Source organism: Heteronotia binoei, chromosome 20 (genome assembly GCF_032191835.1).
Source record: "Heteronotia binoei isolate CCM8104 ecotype False Entrance Well chromosome 20, APGP_CSIRO_Hbin_v1, whole genome shotgun sequence".
In the NCBI taxonomy this organism is placed as follows: Eukaryota; Metazoa; Chordata; class Lepidosauria; order Squamata; family Gekkonidae; genus Heteronotia; species Heteronotia binoei.
The window spans coordinates 9,072,948-9,091,807 of NC_083242.1; the positions used below are offsets into that span (position 1 = coordinate 9,072,948).

The 18,860-nt window shown below is 47.4% G+C and overlaps 1 protein-coding gene across 1 annotated transcript in view; it reads right to left on the reverse strand.

Annotated features, from left to right (window-relative positions):
* Nucleotides 1-18,860, reverse strand: part of SDK1 (sidekick cell adhesion molecule 1) — a 936,924-nt gene that overhangs the window by 299,747 nt on the left and 618,317 nt on the right. Inside the window, exons 17-18 of the mRNA XM_060260466.1 lie at nt 13,330-13,477; nt 10,937-11,077 (exon numbers count right to left, since the gene is read on the reverse strand). Coding sequence (XP_060116449.1) covers nt 10,937-11,077; nt 13,330-13,477 — 289 coding nt within the window. The remainder of the gene's footprint in view (nt 1-10,936; nt 11,078-13,329; nt 13,478-18,860) is intronic.

The window sequence follows — 18,860 nt, forward strand, 5'->3', positions numbered from 1 at the left end:
ATATGGGGGAGGGAGAAGGGAGGGAGAGGTGGAAAAAGACAACTTTAAATGCATTCTCCAAGCTGCTGGTTGGCTTGACTTGAACAAGTGATTTAAAGAGAGAAATGACTTCTCCAAGCTGGTCAATGGAGCAGTGGGGGCTTTGAGAACCACACAATATATGTGAAAGAGTCACATGTGGCTCCTGAGCTGCAGTTTGGACACCCTGAATTATACTATTACAGCCAAAATTGATGATTTTGTATTCATCTACCCTTTGCAAGTCCTCCCCACCCCCAAAGGCATGCTTTTTTCCATCAAGGGACATCTTCCTGCAGGAAAAGTATGGGGTCCTAAGTGCCGGGCTTGGCGATCTTGGAAACTGGAGAGCCAGTTTGGTGTAGTGGTTAACTGTTCAGACTCTTATCTGGGAGAACCGGGTTTGATTCCCCACTCCTCCACTTGCACCTGCTTGAATGGCCTTGGGTCAGCCATAGCTCTGGCAGAGGTTGTCCTTGAAAGGGCAGCTGCTGTAAGAGCTCTCTCAGCCCCACCCACCTCACAGGGTGTCTGTTATGTGGGGGGGGGGGGAAGTAAAGGAGATTGTGAGCCGCTCTGAGACTCTTCGGAGTGGAGGGTGGGATATAAATCCAATATCTTCATCTACCTCACAGGGTGTCTGTTGTGGGGGAGGAAGGGAAAAGAGCTGCTCTGAGACTCTTCAGAATGGAGGGCGGGATATAAATCCAATATCTTCATCTACCTCACAGGGTGTCTGTTGTGAGGGGGAGGGGGAAGGGAAAGGAGATTGTGAGCCGCTCTGAGACTCTTTGGAGTGGAGGGCGGGATATAAATCCAATATCTTCATCTACCTCACAGGGTGTTGTGGAGGAGGAAGGGAAAGGAGATTGTGAGCCGCTCTGAGACTCTTCGGAGTGGAGGGCAGGATATAAATCCAATATCTTCATCTACCTCACAGGGTGTCTGTTGTGGGGGGGGGGGAGGGAAAGGAGATTGTGAGCCGCTCTGAGACTCTTTGGACTGGAGGGCGGGATATAAATCCAATATCTTCATCTACCTCACAGGGTGTCTGTTGTGGGGGGGTGGGGAAGGGAAAGGAGATTGTGAGCCGCTCTGAGACTCTTCGGAGTGGAGGGCGGGATATAAATCCAATATCTTCATCTACCTCACAGGGTGTCTGTTGTGGGGGAAGAAGGGAAAGGAGATTGTGAGCCGCTCTGAGACTCTTTGGAGTGGAGGGCAGGATATAAATCCAATATCTTCATCTACCTCACAGGGTGTCTGTTGTGAGGGGGGAGGAAGGGAAAGGAGATTGTGACCGCTCTGAGACTCTTCGGAGTGGAGGGCGGGATATAAATCCAGTATCTTCTTCTTCATCATCATCTGTCAATTGGGCCTGCGATTTCACTCATTACTTCAGATCCCTAGCGCTTAAGACCTCAGGAGTGATCACATGATTCTTGAGAAACCACCAATGTGGAGTGATGGGGATTCTTGGAATTGGCAGCTCTGGTGGGGAGAGAGGAAATGGCTTATGTCCAGGGTTGCCAACTCTGGTACGGAAATCCCCAGAGATTTGGGGGCGGAGCCTGGGGAAAGCAGGGTTGAGGGAGAGGCCTCAGAAGGGTACAATCCTGTAGAGCCACCCTCCCCCCAAAAAGTCATTTTCTCCAGATGAATTGATCTCTGTCATTTGGGGATCAGCTGTGATTCAAAGAGATCTCTAGGCTCCTCCTGGTAATCCAGAACTTCAGCTGTTCAGGGGGGATCAGATATTCAAGATCACCAAGCAGACTGTGCAACCCCGGCACTTCGGACCCCATACTTTTCCTGCAGGAATTCTTTCATCACCCCCCCCCCCCCCCAGGTCTGCAATTACACAATCTCTGGTCTCAAATGAACGCACACACTCATAAACATATACACCAGGCCTCATTTTGGACAGGAGCTCACGAGAGCAGAGCTCTGAAACCTTTAAATTTTATTGGGCTCTTTCTTTCTCTCTCTCCCCACCCCAATACTTGCTTCTGGGCTCCATCGTTCAACCCTACTGTGAGAATTTTGTTGAACTCTGAGATCTGACAAACTTTGTAATATTCCCCACCACAAACAATGAGGAAATGACCAAAACGTATCAAGCAGACAGATGGGATTTTTCTTCATCTCACTGAGGCCATGTAGAAGAAAGTCTTTTAAAAAGCATGATGGGAGTTAGGTTTCCGTATGACAATTCTAATTCGAGAAGCATTTTAAGGCAGTTGTTGAGCTGATAGAATTTAGTACCCCTTCCGATGATGTCAGGGGTGTGTGGCATATGGAAATGAGTTGTGCCGATGAGCTCTGGCACCTCTTTTTCTATGAAATGACCCCTGATATAAACATAAACAAACAAAAAAAAAACCCAGAGAGATACAGGATGAAAACAGAAATCAAGTTAAGTGTCTCCTTGTCAGAGTTACGCCCTTCCAAAGTCACGGCCATCTGGCAAGTCCCCCCCAAGCGCTGTTTTTGTACTTTGTAGCAGGGAAGTGGGGGGGGGAACCCTCCACATTGTAAGGAAAGAACAATTATCAAAAACAAATGCTCTTCAGAAGCCAGAGAACATGGCTAGGGGGGAGGTCAAGATGGCTCCCGCCCTTCAGGAAACAAGACGCACGGCGGTTTTTCAGAATATGCTAATCTGCCGATCAGAAACACGGAGACCAAAAACAGCGGTCAGACTTGCAAATGAAGCATTATGACTCCGGGAGATGGCAAACACAGAAATTGTTAGATTGCACTTCTACTGATCCCTGAAAGTCAGTTAACTGGCAAGCCGCTGTCGGGGAAAGGGGGTGGAAAGCAGGGCAGGCCTCCCTAGAGAGACTGCAGAGATAGCAGGGCCACAAAGGCGGCAATTTTCTTGAACCTGAAGGATCACCCGCTCCGGCATGACGTTGCCTGTCTACTGAGATCAGCATCTGAGGTCCTGTTGTAGGAAAATCATCGCTATCTTTGCTGGGAGGGGAGGAGAAATAGGCAACTAGAGACGTTCCCTCTTCTGCGGCGACGCACCAAGCTCCCTTCCCAAACATATGCACCTTCCCTCAGCCTTGTGATCTTTTCAGCAACAGGCTAAAACTGTCCTGTTCTCCAGCGGCTTGAGCGATGTGGACCTGCTTTCTATTTCAACGGTTCTTGACTGCTTCTGTCCTATAATCTTTTTAATTTAATTTTTCATTTTAATTTAATTTGCAATTTATATCCCACTCTATCCCACAAGGCGGGCTCAGGGCGGCTTACAACATTAAAACATCGCAATAGCAATAAATAAAACATATCCAATTAAACAACAACTTTAAAATATCTCATAAAACATAATACATAAATAGAGGGTCATAACTCCAACAATAATACAACCAGAGGCCACAGTTCAGACATCCTGTTCGGTGTAGTGGTTAAGTGTGCGGACTCTTATCTGGGAGAACTGGGTTTGATTCCCCACTCCTCCACTTGCACCTGCTGGCATGGCCCTGGGTCAGCCATAGCTCTGGCAGAGGTTGTCCTTGAACGGGCAGCTGCTGTGAGAGCCCTCTCCAGCCCCACCCACCTCACAGGGTGACTGTTGTGGGGGAGGAAGGGAAAGGAGATTGTGAGCCACTCTGAGACTCTTCGGAGTGGAGGGCGGGATATAAATCCAATATCATCTTCTTCCACTTGCACTTGCTAGCATGGCCTTGGGTCAGCCATAGCTCTGACAGAGGTTGTCCTTGAAAGGGCAGCTGCTGTGAGAGCCCTCTCCAGCCCCACCCACCTCACAGGGTATCTGTTGTGGGGGAGGAAGGGAAAGGAGATTGTGAGCCGCTCTGAGACTCTTCGGAGTGGAGGGCAGGATATAAATCAAATATCATCTTCTTCTTCTTCTTCCTCCACTTGCACCTGCTAGCATGGCCTTGGGTCAGCCATAGCTCTGGCAGAGGTTGTCCTTGAAAGGGCAGCTGCTGTGAGAGCCCTCTCAGCCCCACCCACCTCACAGGGTGTTTGTTGTGGGGGGGAGAAGATACAGGAGATTGTGAGCCGCTCTAAGTCTCTGATTCAGAGAGAAGGGCGTGGTATAAAGCTGCAATTCTTCTTCTTCTTCAGCAGTTGATACGACTTCAGCTAGTTAACACCACGCAGCACAGTTTCAGGTCATCGACAGCACTGAAGGTTGCAACTCAGACCCTTGACCCAACTCAAGCACATGGATAATGAAGTGCTGGGGGAAGGTTGTTTAGATGTTTAGGCTCCATTGCTTTCAAGTGGGACTAATGTATATTTGGGGAGGGATAGGGGGCATGGTGTAGCTCAGTCTTGCCAGATCTCGGAAGCCATGCAGGGTCAATACTGGGAAGGCAGACCTCCAAAGAAGGTTTTGCAGAGGAAGGCAACGGCGAACCACTTCTGCTTCTCTCCCTTGTCTTGAAAGTCCCTTGCTGAGGTCGCCTTAAGTTGTAAGCTGAGCAGGGTCAGTACTTGGATGGGAGATGACCGAGGAAGGCTCTGCAAAGGCAGGCAGTGGCAAAACACCTCTGCTTCTTCCTGGCCTTCAAAGCCCTTTGCTGGGGTCACTTGAAGTTATATGCTAAGGAGGGCCAATGCTTGGAAGGGAGATCATCAAGGAAGGCTCTGCAGAAGAAGGCAATGGCAGATCACCTCTGCTTCTCCCTTGCCTTCAAAGTCCCTTGCTGGGATTCCTATAAGTTAACTGCAACTCGATGGCACTTTACATAAAAAGGTAAAGGTAGTCCCCCTGCACAAGCACCAGTTGTTTCTGACTCTGGGGTGACATCGCATCGCGACGTTTTCACGGCAGACTTGGGGAGGGACGGTAGCTCAGTGGTAAAGCATCTGCTTGGTAAGCAGAAGGTCCCAGGTTCAATCCCCGGCATTTACAAAAAAGGGTTGAGGCAAAATGGTGTGAAAAATCTCAGCTTGAGACCCTGGAGAGCCGCTGCCGGTCTGAGAAGACAATACTGACTTTGATGGACCCAGGGTCTGATTCAGTATAAGGCAGCTTCATATGTTCATATGTTTATGGGGTGGTTTGCCCTTGCCTTCCCCAGTCATCTACGCTTTCCCTCCTGCAAGCTGGGTCCTCATTTTACTGACCTCAGAAAGATGGAAGGCTGAGTCAACCTCGAGCCGGCTACCTGAACCCAGCTTCCGCTGGGATCAAGCCCAGGTCGTGAGCAGAGAGCTCGGACTGCAGTACTGCAGCTTTACCAGTCTGTGCCACGGGGCTGCTACTACACTTGACACACATTGTGTATATTTGTGTTGTTTGAAAAGAGCTGTAAGCCATTTGGAAAGCCGATGGTGGTGGGAGAGGGAAGGTCAGGCAATGTTCAAAGAAAGAAATAAAACACAGAGCAGCTGCTGAAAATTGCGGCCTCGTGCTGAGCGGTATTATCTCCCACTGGGATGTCAAGTTCGGTTCCTACCAAGTCCTGGCATCATTATGATCTAAATTTCTGAACTCCCATTGACAGTAACCTGCAAGGTAGCTGCTAGGATGACCACCAGGACATGGAGAACGGGGAATTTGACAAGGAACTTGCTGGGGTTTTGTTGTAATGCTGACATACACTTTTGCTATTTTTGACGGCAGCCCCACGTTCTTTGTTAAGGCTGCCTTTACAAGACAGCATTGCCCACCTTTCGATAGGTACACCTGAGTGGGAACACACTACACTTTTCACATCAACTGCACTGGCTATCATTACATTTGAGGTGTTTTTAAAGTCCTAAAACTTCCAAAACTGGGGTGTCAAACTCATTTGTTATGAGGGCTGGATCTAACATAAATGAGACCTTGTTGGGCCGAGCCATGTTGGGCTAGGCCGTGTGTGTACCTATTTAAGATTAGGTAGCAGAGATATAAACTTTATAAAGGATGAAGACAAACACAATTGCTTGGTCTTAAAGGTGCTTTCTTTGTATCTCTCCCATGGGATCTGAGGAACTGGTTCTTTCCTTCCTTCCCCAAGGGGCCAGGAAGAGGAGTAGCCTCAGCCAATAGAAGGAAGAGAGGCTTGGCTCAGTAGATCTGCTGTGCAATTGAGAGAGCCTGGCAAAGCAAGCTCTCCCTCCCCCCTTCCTCCCTGAGGGAGGAGTCTCAGCCAATGGAGAAAATAGAGACTTTGCTCTGTACCTCCTGTGCGATTGAGCAAGTCTGGCAAAGCAAGCTGTGATGCAGAAGGAAGCAAGAGAGAGGGAGAAGGAAGCAGTCGCTCAGCCAGTTGCTCAGGGGCCTGATAGGAGCCCTCCAAGGCCATCTTCAAGTACTTGAAGGGCTGTCCTATAGATGATGGTGTGGAATTGCTTTCTGTAGCTCCGGAAGGTAGAACTAGAACCAACGGGTTGAAATTTAAATCAAAAGAGTTTCCGGCTCAACATTAGGAAGAACTTCCTGACTGTTAGAGCGATTCCTCAGTGGAACAGGCTTCCTCAGGAGGTGGTGGGCTCTTCTTCCTTGGAGGTTTTTAAACAGAGGTCACCTGACAGCAATGAAGATCCTGTGAATTTAGAGGGAGGTGTTTGTGAGTTTCCTGCATTACGTAGGGGTTGGACTAGATGATCCTGGAGGTCCCTTCCAACTCTATGATTCTAAGGGCCTGCTTCGGCCCCTGGGCCGCTTGTTTGACACTCCTGTTCTAAAAGGTCTGGCGTCAGCATATCTCAGAGAACATCTTCTACATGAATTTTCCAGCTTCAAGATCTAACGAGTGTGGTTCTCTTCAGGTCGCTGCCTTTGCAGAATGCAAGATTAGCATCAACTGGGAACGGTCTTTTCAGTGAAATGCCTACTCCCAAGGAAGTTCATCTGTGAGGTTGCCAGCCTCCTGGTGGTGGCTGGAGATTTCCTGTAATGAAAACCGATCTCTGGAGAAAATGGAGCAAATAGCTGCTTTGGAAGGTGTACTCTTTGGCCATTGTACCCTGCTAGGCTCCTCCCCTCCACAAATCCCACCCTATCCAGGATCCGCCCCCCAAATTTCCAGGTATTTCCCAACCCAGAGCTAGCAACCCTGTTCTGGAACCTCCGCTTGCATGTTTATGGAGACAGACAGACCCAGTTGGAAATCAGACTCTCATTCACTGGAATTAATTAATTGATCTTTGCTGAGATTTATCTTCTGTTGATTCCGCCTCCCCCCCCCCACTATTATTTTGGATAATTATGCTGTTTTTCATATTGTAAACTTGTTTATAAATCACAGAGTTGAAAAGAAGAAGAAGACAACTGCAGATTTGTACCCCGCTCTTCTCTCTGAGAGACTCAGAGCAGCTTACGATCCCCTTTATCTTCTTCCCCCACAACAGACACCCTGTGAGGTGGGTGGGGCTGAGAGAGCTCGCCTGGAAGCTGCCCTTTCAAGGACAACTGCTGTGAGAGCTCTGGCTGACCCAAGGCCATTCCAGCAGCTGCAAGTGGAGGAGTGGGGAATCAAACCAGTTCTCCCAGATAAGAGTCCGCGCGCTTAATCACTACACCAGATTGGCTCTTAAAAATGGCACACTGATATAGCATATGTATGTAGTTGCGCTAAAAACAGAGATCCACTTGTCCCACGGAGCTGGAGAGGAATGTATTCACTTAGCAATGCTTTCTCATTCGTTGCTGCAACTCCACACTTCAAACCAATAACCCAAAGCCTTGACACAGACTTTGGGCCTTCCCTCTGTCCTGTCCTCCCCCCCCCCACTCCATCTCAGGAGAAGCCCACCCCCCCTGCAGACCAAAAGGTTTTATGCAGCTTGCTGTCCTCTTTGCGTGCCTCGTCCACAGCAGGCAAGTGTGGCGCTCTTCTGTAATTGCACTGTTGGCTTTGCGAAAAACACACTGTCCCTATAAATACAGTACACCTTCTGGGGGAGAAGGGGAGTAAGACGGCGAAGGCCGGTTTGGAAATGTCATGCCCCTCCGGTTCCGCTTCTTCCCCTCGCTACGAGCTTTGACAGATATTATAGCTGACGGTTCAGCACACCTCCTGGTGTTCTGTCAGCCGGCAGTGGAAAGGTGGTCTACTTCTGCATCTCACAACGTCTACGCCTAGCAGGCACAACACCTTGCCATGTAGTAGCTTAAAATATGTGACTAGAGTGTGTCGGCTCTCAAACTCCATGCTCAGAGGAAGACTGCAGCTGGGGAGTGCGAACTGCAGTTGATGCCGCTGGAAACCAACTAGATGCTTGCAGTTTGTACTGGAGATGGCCCCAAGTGACTTTCCAGAACTTTTCAGTGCAAGGCACGCCCCCCCCCCCCAAGCATATACACACACTTGTTCAGGTTGCCAACATCCCGGTGGGACCAGGTTACCAACATCCAGATTGGCCGCTTAGAGAAGGGTGGCCGCCGGTAGCTCTCCAGATGTTTTTTGCCTACAACTCCCATCAGCCCCAGCCAGCAGGGCCAATGGCTGGGGCTGATGGGAGTTGTAGGCAAAAAAACATCTGGAGAGCTACCGTTGGCCACCCCTGGCTTTGAGCCTTTTGAGCAATTGCCATTAGTGAAGGTTTTTGTGGAGACTATGGTCTCTGTTAGCGCCATGCAAGAATCTTGTATTTGTTATTAATTTGTGGAATATCCCCTGTTGAGAAAGAATCGGAAACAGGTGGGGCAGAAGTCGACGACCTGTGCAGGGATTTTCAAGCAACATTTGGAAATTCGTATTTCGTTGAAGAAAATTTCACTGAAGAGATCACCACGTGAAGAAGCCAGTGAAGTGGCCAAGTTTGCGGATGACACTAAATTGTTCAGGGTGGTAAGAACCAGAGAGGATTGTGAGGAACTCCAAAGGGACCTGTTGAGGCTGGGTGAGTGGGCGTCAACGTGGCAGATGCGGTTCAATGTGGCCAAGTGCAAAGTAATGCACATTGGGGCTAAGAATCCCAGCTACAAATACAAGTTGATGGGGTGTGAACTGGCAGAGACTGACCAAGAGAGAGATCTTGGGGTCATGATAGATAACTCACTGAAAATGTCAAGACAGTGTGCGTTTGCAATAGAAAAGGCCAACGCCATGCTGGGAATTATTAGGAAGGGAACTGAAAACAAATCAGCCAGTATCATAATGCCCCTGTATAAATCGATGGTGCGGTCTCATTTGGAGTACTGTGTGCAGTTCTGGTCGCCGCACCTCAAAAAGGATATTATAGCATTGGAGAAAGTCCAGAAAAGGGCAACTAGAATGATTAAAGGGCTGGAACACTTTCCCTATGAAGAAAGGTTGAAACGCTTGGGACTCTTTAGCTTGGAGAAACGTCGACTGCGGGGTGACATGATAGAGGTTTACAAGATAATGCATGGGATGGAGAAAGTAGAGAAAGAAGTACTTTTCTCCCTTTCTCACAATACAAGAACTCGTGGGCATTCGATGAAATTGCTGAGCAGACAGGTTAAAACGGATAAAAGGAAGTACTTCTTCACCCAAAGGGTGATTAACATGTGGAATTCACTGCCACAGGAGGTGGTGGCGGCCACAAGCATAGCCACCTTCAAGAGGGGTTTAGATAAAAATACGGAGCAGAGGTCCATCAGTGGCTATTAGCCACAGTGTGTGTGTGTGTGTGTGTATGTGTGTGTATATATATATATAAAATTGCCACTGTGTGACACAGAATGTTGGACTGGATGGGCCATTGGCCTGATCTAACATGGCTTCTCTTATGTTCTTATGTTCTCATGTTGGACTTTTCCCATATGAATCTACTCTAAGGACTTTATTAGGGACTTGTGTTTCTTTGTGTTTATGGTTAATAATACATTTGTTAGTTAATTGTCACTGTAACCTTGTGGCTTTGTTTTTTATTATCTCCATAGTGACCTCTCTCTTAGTTCAACAACCAGACGGAGGCTGAAGATCTCCCAGAATTATGGCTGATTTTTCAGAGCGCAGTTCTCCTGGAGAAAATGGCTGCTTTGGAGGGTGGACTCTGGCAGTGTACCCAGCTGAGGTCCCTCCTCTCCTCAACGTCCACGTTCCCCAGGTTTTACCCCCAAATCTCCAAGAATTTCCCAACCTGCAGTTGAAAACCCTATGTTTGCTTGCAGTGAGCCACGGAGAGCATTGAAAGGGCAGGTTTTTAATTTGTGGTGCAAATATGAACAGACTTTTGATGGGATTGTACAAACGGGCAACTGGACAAATGCACCAGCCATTTTGAAGAATCACAACTAATTTGACGGCCTTCCCGCACCATTCAGATGCCCTCCTTTTTTCTTGTTTTTTTTAACAGTCAGTTATTTGAAAGTTTCCCCAAGCAGCTTCGCTCACCAACCCTGCGCATCTACTCGGCTTATGCTCCCTCGTTAAAATCACACCTATATTCAATTAGTTATTACTTGACGCCTGAAATTGCTATCATCAGTTACGATCGGATCAATTGTCATAAATCATCGCCAACGAATGCATCGTTGCCACCTACCAGCGAGGGGAGCTGAACTGGGAGCCACTACATTTCCCAGCCTTGTGAACAAAGGCGTGATTGGGGGATCGTTTTATTTTTGGATCTTATGCACAGATGAACGTTGCCTGTCGCTATAGGTGCCACTGAGGCAGGGCGTGCGGCTCGGCTTGCAAGTTTCCAGACTAACAACAGTAACAAACACCTTTATCTCCTGCTACACTTGCTACGAACCTGCTAAGTAGCGGCTGGCACTTCCAGCCTTGGAAGACGGTTGTCTATGATGTACTTCTCGGGGGGAAAGAAACCTGTCCCAATTAAACATCGCATGTTACCACCTGGCTTGTTCAATACCAATAAATGGGAGTGAAATTAATGGTGACCCATTTTAATGCTTTCGTCACACCATCATTTGACTGAATATGCGGCTTTGGGTGGTTCATCTCCCCCTTATCCCCTGGCGTGGCTCCATTGTTCACCTATTCCAGGTCTACAGATGGTCACTTACCGGAGGATGTATCCATGGAGAACCCCGTTGTGTTCGCTTTCGGGAGGCGGTTGCCACTGGACCATGATAGACTGATTGGTCCGTCCACTAGCCACGATGTTTTTAGGTGGAGCACTTGGCGGTTCTTCAGGTAGCATCAATCTGCGGGTAAGCAGACGTGACAGGGAAATGTTCTTTGAGACAAGCAGACATTTGTTTATGGTGTTTTGATTTTCTTTTTTTTGTTTTGCTTAAAGGCAAAAGAGAGGCCCCTCTGGAAAGAAAGATAGCTCAGCTACACTAGACATGCTAGAAACAGTTGCAACAAATCAACTTAATAGAAAACCAGCTAAGCAAGGAACAAGCAAGACAGCTGGGTAACCTTGTTCTCTTTGAATCATTCAGCCGCAATCTGTTCCAACGGCTACAAGGCTGAATGTGACCACGCTCCGGCCTGGAAGCCGGAATTCTTTTTCAAATTGTTTCCTTTGCTTCTGCCATTTCTTTCATATCAGATGCCTAGGCCCAGACACCCCACCGGGAATGCTGTCTCAGAGTTTCTTCTGTTCAACGTACCCAGGAAGCACTCAAAGAGAACGGATTGGTGTATGTGAAACTCAGTGCAGTAGCACTCTCAGGCCTTGAATTCAGCAGGAGTCCACAGGAGAGCAGCTCCTGAACCTTTCTGAGGGTTCCCCCTCCTCCTCCCCACCTACCTTGTCCATTGAATAGTAGGTGCAGCTGCATAACAATCCCTGGATTAGAGAGCACAGTGTCCAGCATTTTATAACAGGGGCCTCCCGGTCTACTTTTAAATGGACTTGACTAGTGAATGCGTGTGATGGCAGGTTTCTTCTGCAAACGTGGGTATGTAATTTACTCAGTAACCTCTACCATAGCCAGAAAATCTGCAACTCTGGCCAGTAATTCTTCAGCTCTGCAATTCTGGACCTTGTTTCTATTGAGATACTTGGTTAGTATAGCAGAGGTTTTTTGCCAATGAAAGAAGCAGGCCTCAGATTCCGCAGGAGCTCACAGGAGCACAGCTCCTGAACCTTTCTGAGGGTTCCCCCTCCTCCTCCCCACCTACCTTGTCCATTGAATAGTAGGTGCAGCTGCATAACAATCCCTGGATTAGAGAGCACAGTGTCCAGCATTTTATAACAGGGGCCTCCTGGTCTACTTTTAAATGGACTTGACTAGTGAATGCGTGTGATGGCAGGTTTCTTCTGCAAACGTGGGTATGTAATTTACTCAGTAACCTCTACAATAGCCAGAAAATCTGCAACTCTGGCCAGTAATTCTTCAGCTCTGCAATTCTGGACCTTGTTTCTATTGAGATACTTGGTTAGTATAGCAGAGGTTTTTTGCCAATGAAAGAAGCAGGCCTCAGATTCCGCAGGAGCTCACAGGAGCACAGCTCCTGAACCTTTCTGAGGGTTCCCCCTCCTCCTCCCCACCTACCTTGTCCATTGAATAGTAGGAGCAGCTGCATAGCAATCCCTGGATTAGGAGAGCGGGCAGCCAGCCAGCCGCCAGGAGCTTTGCCACGCCCCCAGCAGCCCTCATTAACCCCTGGAGCAGCCCATGCCACCCTTTCTCCACTTCCTATGTGACTTTGGATGGCGGGTGGCTTGCTGGCCTTTTGGCTGTGGAGGGGGATGGCCAAGGAGAGCTCCAGGTGAATGAGGCCTGCTTGGGATGGCTGGATCTCTAGCCGGCCCAAGCAGGCTTCACTTGCCCGGGGCTCTCCTTTCTTGTGTCAGGTTGCTTTTGGCTGGTGGGGGGCATATGCTAATGAGCTCCACCAGCTATTTTTCTACAAAATGACCCCCGAGTGCTATCCCTTTACATACTTCAAGATGGATTTCAGAAGGGAAAGTTCAGTGTCCAGGGGAAACTATTGCACATCATCACAAAAGCCACATTTTTTTTTAGTTATTTGTACACTCACTTTGACCTACAAAGGAATATGGTGTTGGGCCTAGCACACTTGAAAGACCGCTCTCTTTCTGTGGGACTTTCAAAAAGTTCAGCAAGTTAACGTAAATCCATAAAAAAAAAAAGGCTTGTAAAGTTTAGCACAACATTGGGTGAAATTCCCAGTGGCCACAGGGTGGACTTCAGCACCTTTATGAAGTTTCCCCATCGTACAGCTCCCTTACTCCATCCTGTCTTTGGAAACAAAACGCTGGGGGAAATGGAACTGAATTTTCTGCTGTTCTTAAAACTCTTCTGCTCACAGAACAAATTTCCAGGATTTGGGGAGATGAAACTCCAACAAAATATGAAAAGCACTGGCTTCTGTTGGTACAGCTCTAACTGGAACACCCCGCCCCCCCCCCCCCCCGTCAGATGCCCAAATAAATGTTGCCACTCCCACATTCACAAAGAGTCTGCGTGTTCACTCTTACCTGCTGGTCTCTCTGCTGTATTGGCCCTTGCCCACCTGGTTAACGGCACACACTCGAAATTGGTAGGTGCGGGCCGGCGTTAGTCCACCCACAGTGATGCTGGTCATCTTTGGATCGATATCAGGTAGGTGCACTTTCCATGGAGAGTCTGGGGGAAAGAAGCAGGATTTTAATTTACATTGGTACCCATCCCGGTAATGGGACCCCACTGCCTGAAAAGTCAGGTCTGGATGGCCCAATAGAAAGTCAACCCTGGTGCCATTACCGACAGAGAGCTCCGTTTGCTATCGATTACTCCTCACCCAATTGCCCTCTTCCATTGATTAGTACGGCCTTGTTTTTCAACCTCGGTATCCCGCGGTGTCGTTCAGAGTCCCATACGAGGAATCATGCCATGTGAAAGGATTCAAAGTGCAGCTATATTTCTCTATTCATGATCTCCAAATTAAGGCTATCCAACTGATCAGAGATGTCTTATGACTCAATCCATAAACCCATTATGCCTGAATGCTTGGACTTAAACTGATTCAGTCTCGTAGGTGCTGGTTTAATTGCTACCAAGACGGAACTGTTCCTTCCCAATTCTGAACACATTTACTGAGCAGAAGCTAGTTCTGTTTCAATCAATGAACCTGGCTTCCAAGTAAATGTTCTTAGGATTGGGCTGTTAGTCAATTAACAGTCTTCCTTTCAACCAATTAATCAACTGATTAGGTGATTAAAGGAAGTATCAGAGGAGCTCGATATAGGGTATATTTAAAAGATGTTTAACACAGGGAACAGATTCTGTTGGCTAAACATGGATGTAGCCACAGTGTATTGTTGGAACTCTCTGTCTGGGGCAAGTGATGCTCTGTATTCTTGGTGCTTGGGGGGGGGGACCACAGTGGGAGGGGTTCTGGCGTCCTGGCCCCACTAATGGACCTCCTGATGGCACCTGGGTTTTTTGGCCACTGTGTGACAGAATGCTGGACTGGATGGGCCATTGGCCTGATCCAACATGGCTTCTCTTACGTTCTTATGTCTGGGGCAGTGATGCTCTGTATTCTGGGTGCTTGGGGGGGCACAGTGGGAGGGCTTCTAGTGTCCTGGCCCCACTGATGGACCTCCTGATGGCACCTGGGTTTTTTTTGGCCACTGTGTGACACAGAAGACCAGATGGGCCATTGGCCTGATCCAACATGACTTCTCTTATGTTCTTCAATTCTTTCTTTGATAAACCATCTTTGCTTGGATACCCAATGTCTAAAGCAATGCTATCAGCATCAATGAAATACTAGACATAAAATTACCAGAAATTAAAAAAACCTCCTTTTAATTGTTTTAGACAACACTGTCACATCCGTCCTTCACTGTCTTCGTACTAAACTCAAGAACCCCTAATCTTCTTATGTCTCCTTCTTTATACTACCTCTCAAAGATACGAGGGCCTATCCTTAATTTACACTTAGGCCTGAAAATGTTTGAAAATCTAAAATAAGAACAAGAATTTCTCTCCCTACAGAAAACTCTTTCCATGCAACAATTCTCTGAAAGTAGCTCAGCCATTCTGTTTCTGTCTCTCAGCATTGCGGGGTGGGGGAGGGGGACAGAGGTACATCTATTATTACTAATATGCAATTGTTTTACATTCATTTAGTCAACCTTCCCCCTTCTCCCCTCCCCTTCTCCAATCAGGGAATGCAACTCGGAGGGGTTAAGACTAAAAAGTCTTCAGGAAGAATTCTAGAGGCATCTAAGAAAAGCTTCTTTGACCTGGTGTGACCAGGTCAGGGGTTGGAGAAACAGACATGATAAAACCTCCTTGCAATAGGGAGGAACTATCTTTTCCTTGGTTTCTGCACCCAGGAATGCACAAAGACCTCTCCTCTGGGAAAGCAGCCATTGGCTCTTCATGGGCTCGCCTGAAGAGCTGGATCAAGCTTTAAGGTAATGGTACATTGTAGGGACCGGACATTGTAAAATGTACAATATACATCGTAGTCCAACAAAAGTCTGTATAGTCAAAGCAATAGTATTCCCAGTAATAATGTATGGCTGTGAGAGCTGTAAGACAACCCTCCTCCGGCTGGCTTATGACTAGCTGGTACAAGAAACCAGGTGTAGTTATAATAGAGGTTGCTGTCCCCAATGTTTTAAATGGTTTAAATGGTTTAAATGTCTTAAATGTCTTAAAATTTTAAATGTATTAATTATTTTAACTGTTTTTATACTTAAATTGTACTTATGTGGAACTTTGTGCTGTGAGCCGCCCTGAGCCACTTGTTGGGAAGGGCGGGATAAAAATCATTAAATAAATAAATAAATAAATAAATAAATAAATAAATAAATAAATAAATAAATAGCTGGGCCATAAGGAAGGCCGAGCACAGAAGAATAGATGCTTTTGAGCTGTGGTGCTGGAGAAGAGAGTCCCTTGGACTGCAAGAAGATCAAATCAGTCAGTCCTAAGGGAAATCAACCCAGACTGTTCCCTGGAAGGTCAGATGCTGAAGCTGAAGCTCAAATACTTTGGCTACTGAGAGGAGTGAAATAATGAAATGAGCTGAAACAGAAGGAACCAAATGTAATGTCTTAGGGCGTTTTCGCACTGACCTTAATCAGCAGCGACGCCCCTCTTCACCGCGCAGGATCGGCGCGGCTTTCGCACTAATTGCCGCGGAGCACCCGGAAGAGCCGGAAAGTCCCACGGCTTTTGCGGCGCAAATGGAAACTGCCAAAAACCAGTTTCCATTTGCGCCGCAAAAGCCGCGGGACTTTCCGGCTCTTCCGGGTGCTCCGCGGCAATTAGTGCGAAATCCGCGCCGATCCTGCGCGGTGAAGAGGGGCGTCGCTGCTGATTAAGGTCAGTGCGAAAACGCCCTTAGTGATTGTTAAGGTGCAAGGAGCGGAACCAGGTACAAACATTTAGTAACCATAGCACAGGTGTAGTAGCCATTGTTAAAACGCAGAAGCAGAAAAGAAATAACACGGTTGAACAAGCCATGGCAACAATAAAGATTAATAGCAATAGAGACTAATAAGTAGCAAGTACGCAGGCGTAATCAAGTAATAAATATTAACTGACACACCCCACCTCGGGGAAAGGTAAATTTAAATGCACATGCAATGTATGTAACGGGAGGGGTACATGTCAAGGAGGGGGTGAAGTAGGCGTGCCGGGTAGCCTGTACCCTCTAAGTACCTCAGCCTATGGGGAAAGGAGGAGGGACTCATCGGCCGGGAGTAAAGGATAAAAGGGCATGTATGGAACTGATCAGGGAGCTCATTGAAAAGCGACTCCCCTCTTTCTTGATATCAATAAAGTTGTATACTTTAAAGGAGACTCCCGACTGACAGCTCTTTTTCTTTGCATCTCCTGGAGGGGCCAGGGGAGGCGGACAGATTGTCTCTAACACTACCAAATGAGAAGGGAGTACTCACTGGAGAAGATCCTGATGCTGGGAAAGACAGAAGACAAAAGAAGAAGGGGACGGCAAAAGATGAGATGGCTGGACAGTGTTACTGATGTAACAAACATGAATTTGAGCAGACTTCGAAGGATGGTGGAAGATAGGAGGGCCTTGCGTGACTTTGTCCATGGGGTGGCGAAGAGTCGGACTCGACTGTGCGACTGAACAAGAACAACAACAACATTGTAGGGACTTGTAATGACCAAAACCAAATGAGCCCTTCCTGTATTTTAACATCTGATAGGGCACGTATAGAGATAAGAACAGAAGATTTGTGTTTTTCCCATTGCTTTTGTATTCCTTGCTCAGTTTGGTGCTGTGCTACAAGTATGATTGCAAGCCTTGTCTTTTCAATAAATACTTTCCAACTTTGGATTCTGGCTGTGGTTCTCTGTACCTGGTGGACCTCCACCATCTCGGACATGGAATTTTAAAAGGCATGCCAGGAGGAAGGGGGGGCAGTTGGCAAGTCACTATTCCTCCAGGTGCTCATGCGGCAGTAAACTGTCCCTGCGGTGACCAGGTGCTGGGCAGCAGGAGGCACTGAGGCATGACCTCTAAACTTGGAATGGAAGCTAGGGGTCCTGACCAATACTCCCTCTAAGCTGTGGAAGCTTATGAGCCAAAATTCTACTTTGCGAGCTACTGGCGTTAAAGTTGTGAGCTACTGCATAGCTTAGTTTGGTCTGGGGTTCATTTTTCCTGAGCTAAGACAAAAACGTGTTTTATTTATTTATCTAAGATTTATATCCTGCCCTTCCCACTAGGTGGCTCAGGGCGGCTTACAACATATAAAACTAACATGAAATCTAAAATTAAACATTAAAATTAACATTTCATAATTTACAGTTAAAAATCTAAACAATTGTTATATACATACACATTAAAATCAGACGGCGGTCCTACAGCTACACTCATCGGTTACAAGTTCAGTATTTGATGTTCAGTCTTCGATGTTCAGTACTCAGTGCTGATTAGTTGTGGGCCAGCCGGAAGAGGGATGTCTTACAGGCCCTGCGGAATTGAGTAAGGTCCCGCAGGGCCCTTACCTCTTCCGGCAGCTGGTTCCACCAAGATGGAGCCATTACGGAGAAGCCAGAGGCTAAAAATCTGTGAGCTAGCTCACACTAACTCAGCTTAGAGGGAACACTGGTCCTGACCTGCTCAGTGGGCAATCCCAGAAAAATGTCAAGTGATGGAGGTGCTGGCGAGCTACCCTGAGAATGGAAGAAAAGCCCCTTCTAGGAGTGGAGAAATACCTAGGAGGGCAGGGGCGGAACAGGGCCTGCGGACCAGAGCAGGCAAGTTCTGCCACAATAGTTTAGCAAGGGGATTAAGATTCTCTGCTAGAGGACCCAGCCTTCCTCATAGAACTACATTTCCCAGAGGCCAAGGTGTTCTTTGCTTACATTACTGAATAATCACCAAGTCTGTTGAGAAGCAAATTGGTAACAGTCCAACCGTGCTATCTTGAAACAGCTCAACAAGAACTCTAAGTCAGCCCCAAGGTGGGAGCCACGTGTGGTTCTTTCACACATATTGTGTGGCTCTGGAAACCCTCACTGCTCCGGCAGCTGGCTTAGAGAAGGCATTTCTCTTTTAAAACCACTTCTCCAAGTCAAGCCAGCCAGAAGCTTGTGGAATGCATTTAAAGTTGCTTTCTTTCTACCTTTCTCTCTCCTCCATCCATTTTCCTTCTCTCAAAACACGTGACCTTCATGTCTCGCAGCTCTCAAACATCTGATATTTATTCTATGTGGCTCTTACGTTAAGCAAGTCTGGCCACCCCTGCTGTAGACATACCATTGGTGCGTCAAAGGACCTTGCAGTACCTTCTGTATTGTCTCCTACCTACTCTGTAAACCAATGCTTTTTAAAGTATCTGCTAGGTGGACAAATCCGTTGGACTTGGCCATCCATTCAGCTGCTCGGAGAAGAACTTCTGAGCAAAGTTTCTGTTTCGGAAAGGACAGAGCTCACCCCTTCTCAGCCCACGCAGTTAGGCCGACGGAACATTTCTCCGCCGAAAAGGGATGCTGCGCATGTCACTGCATAATAAATAAAAACTATATTCATTAA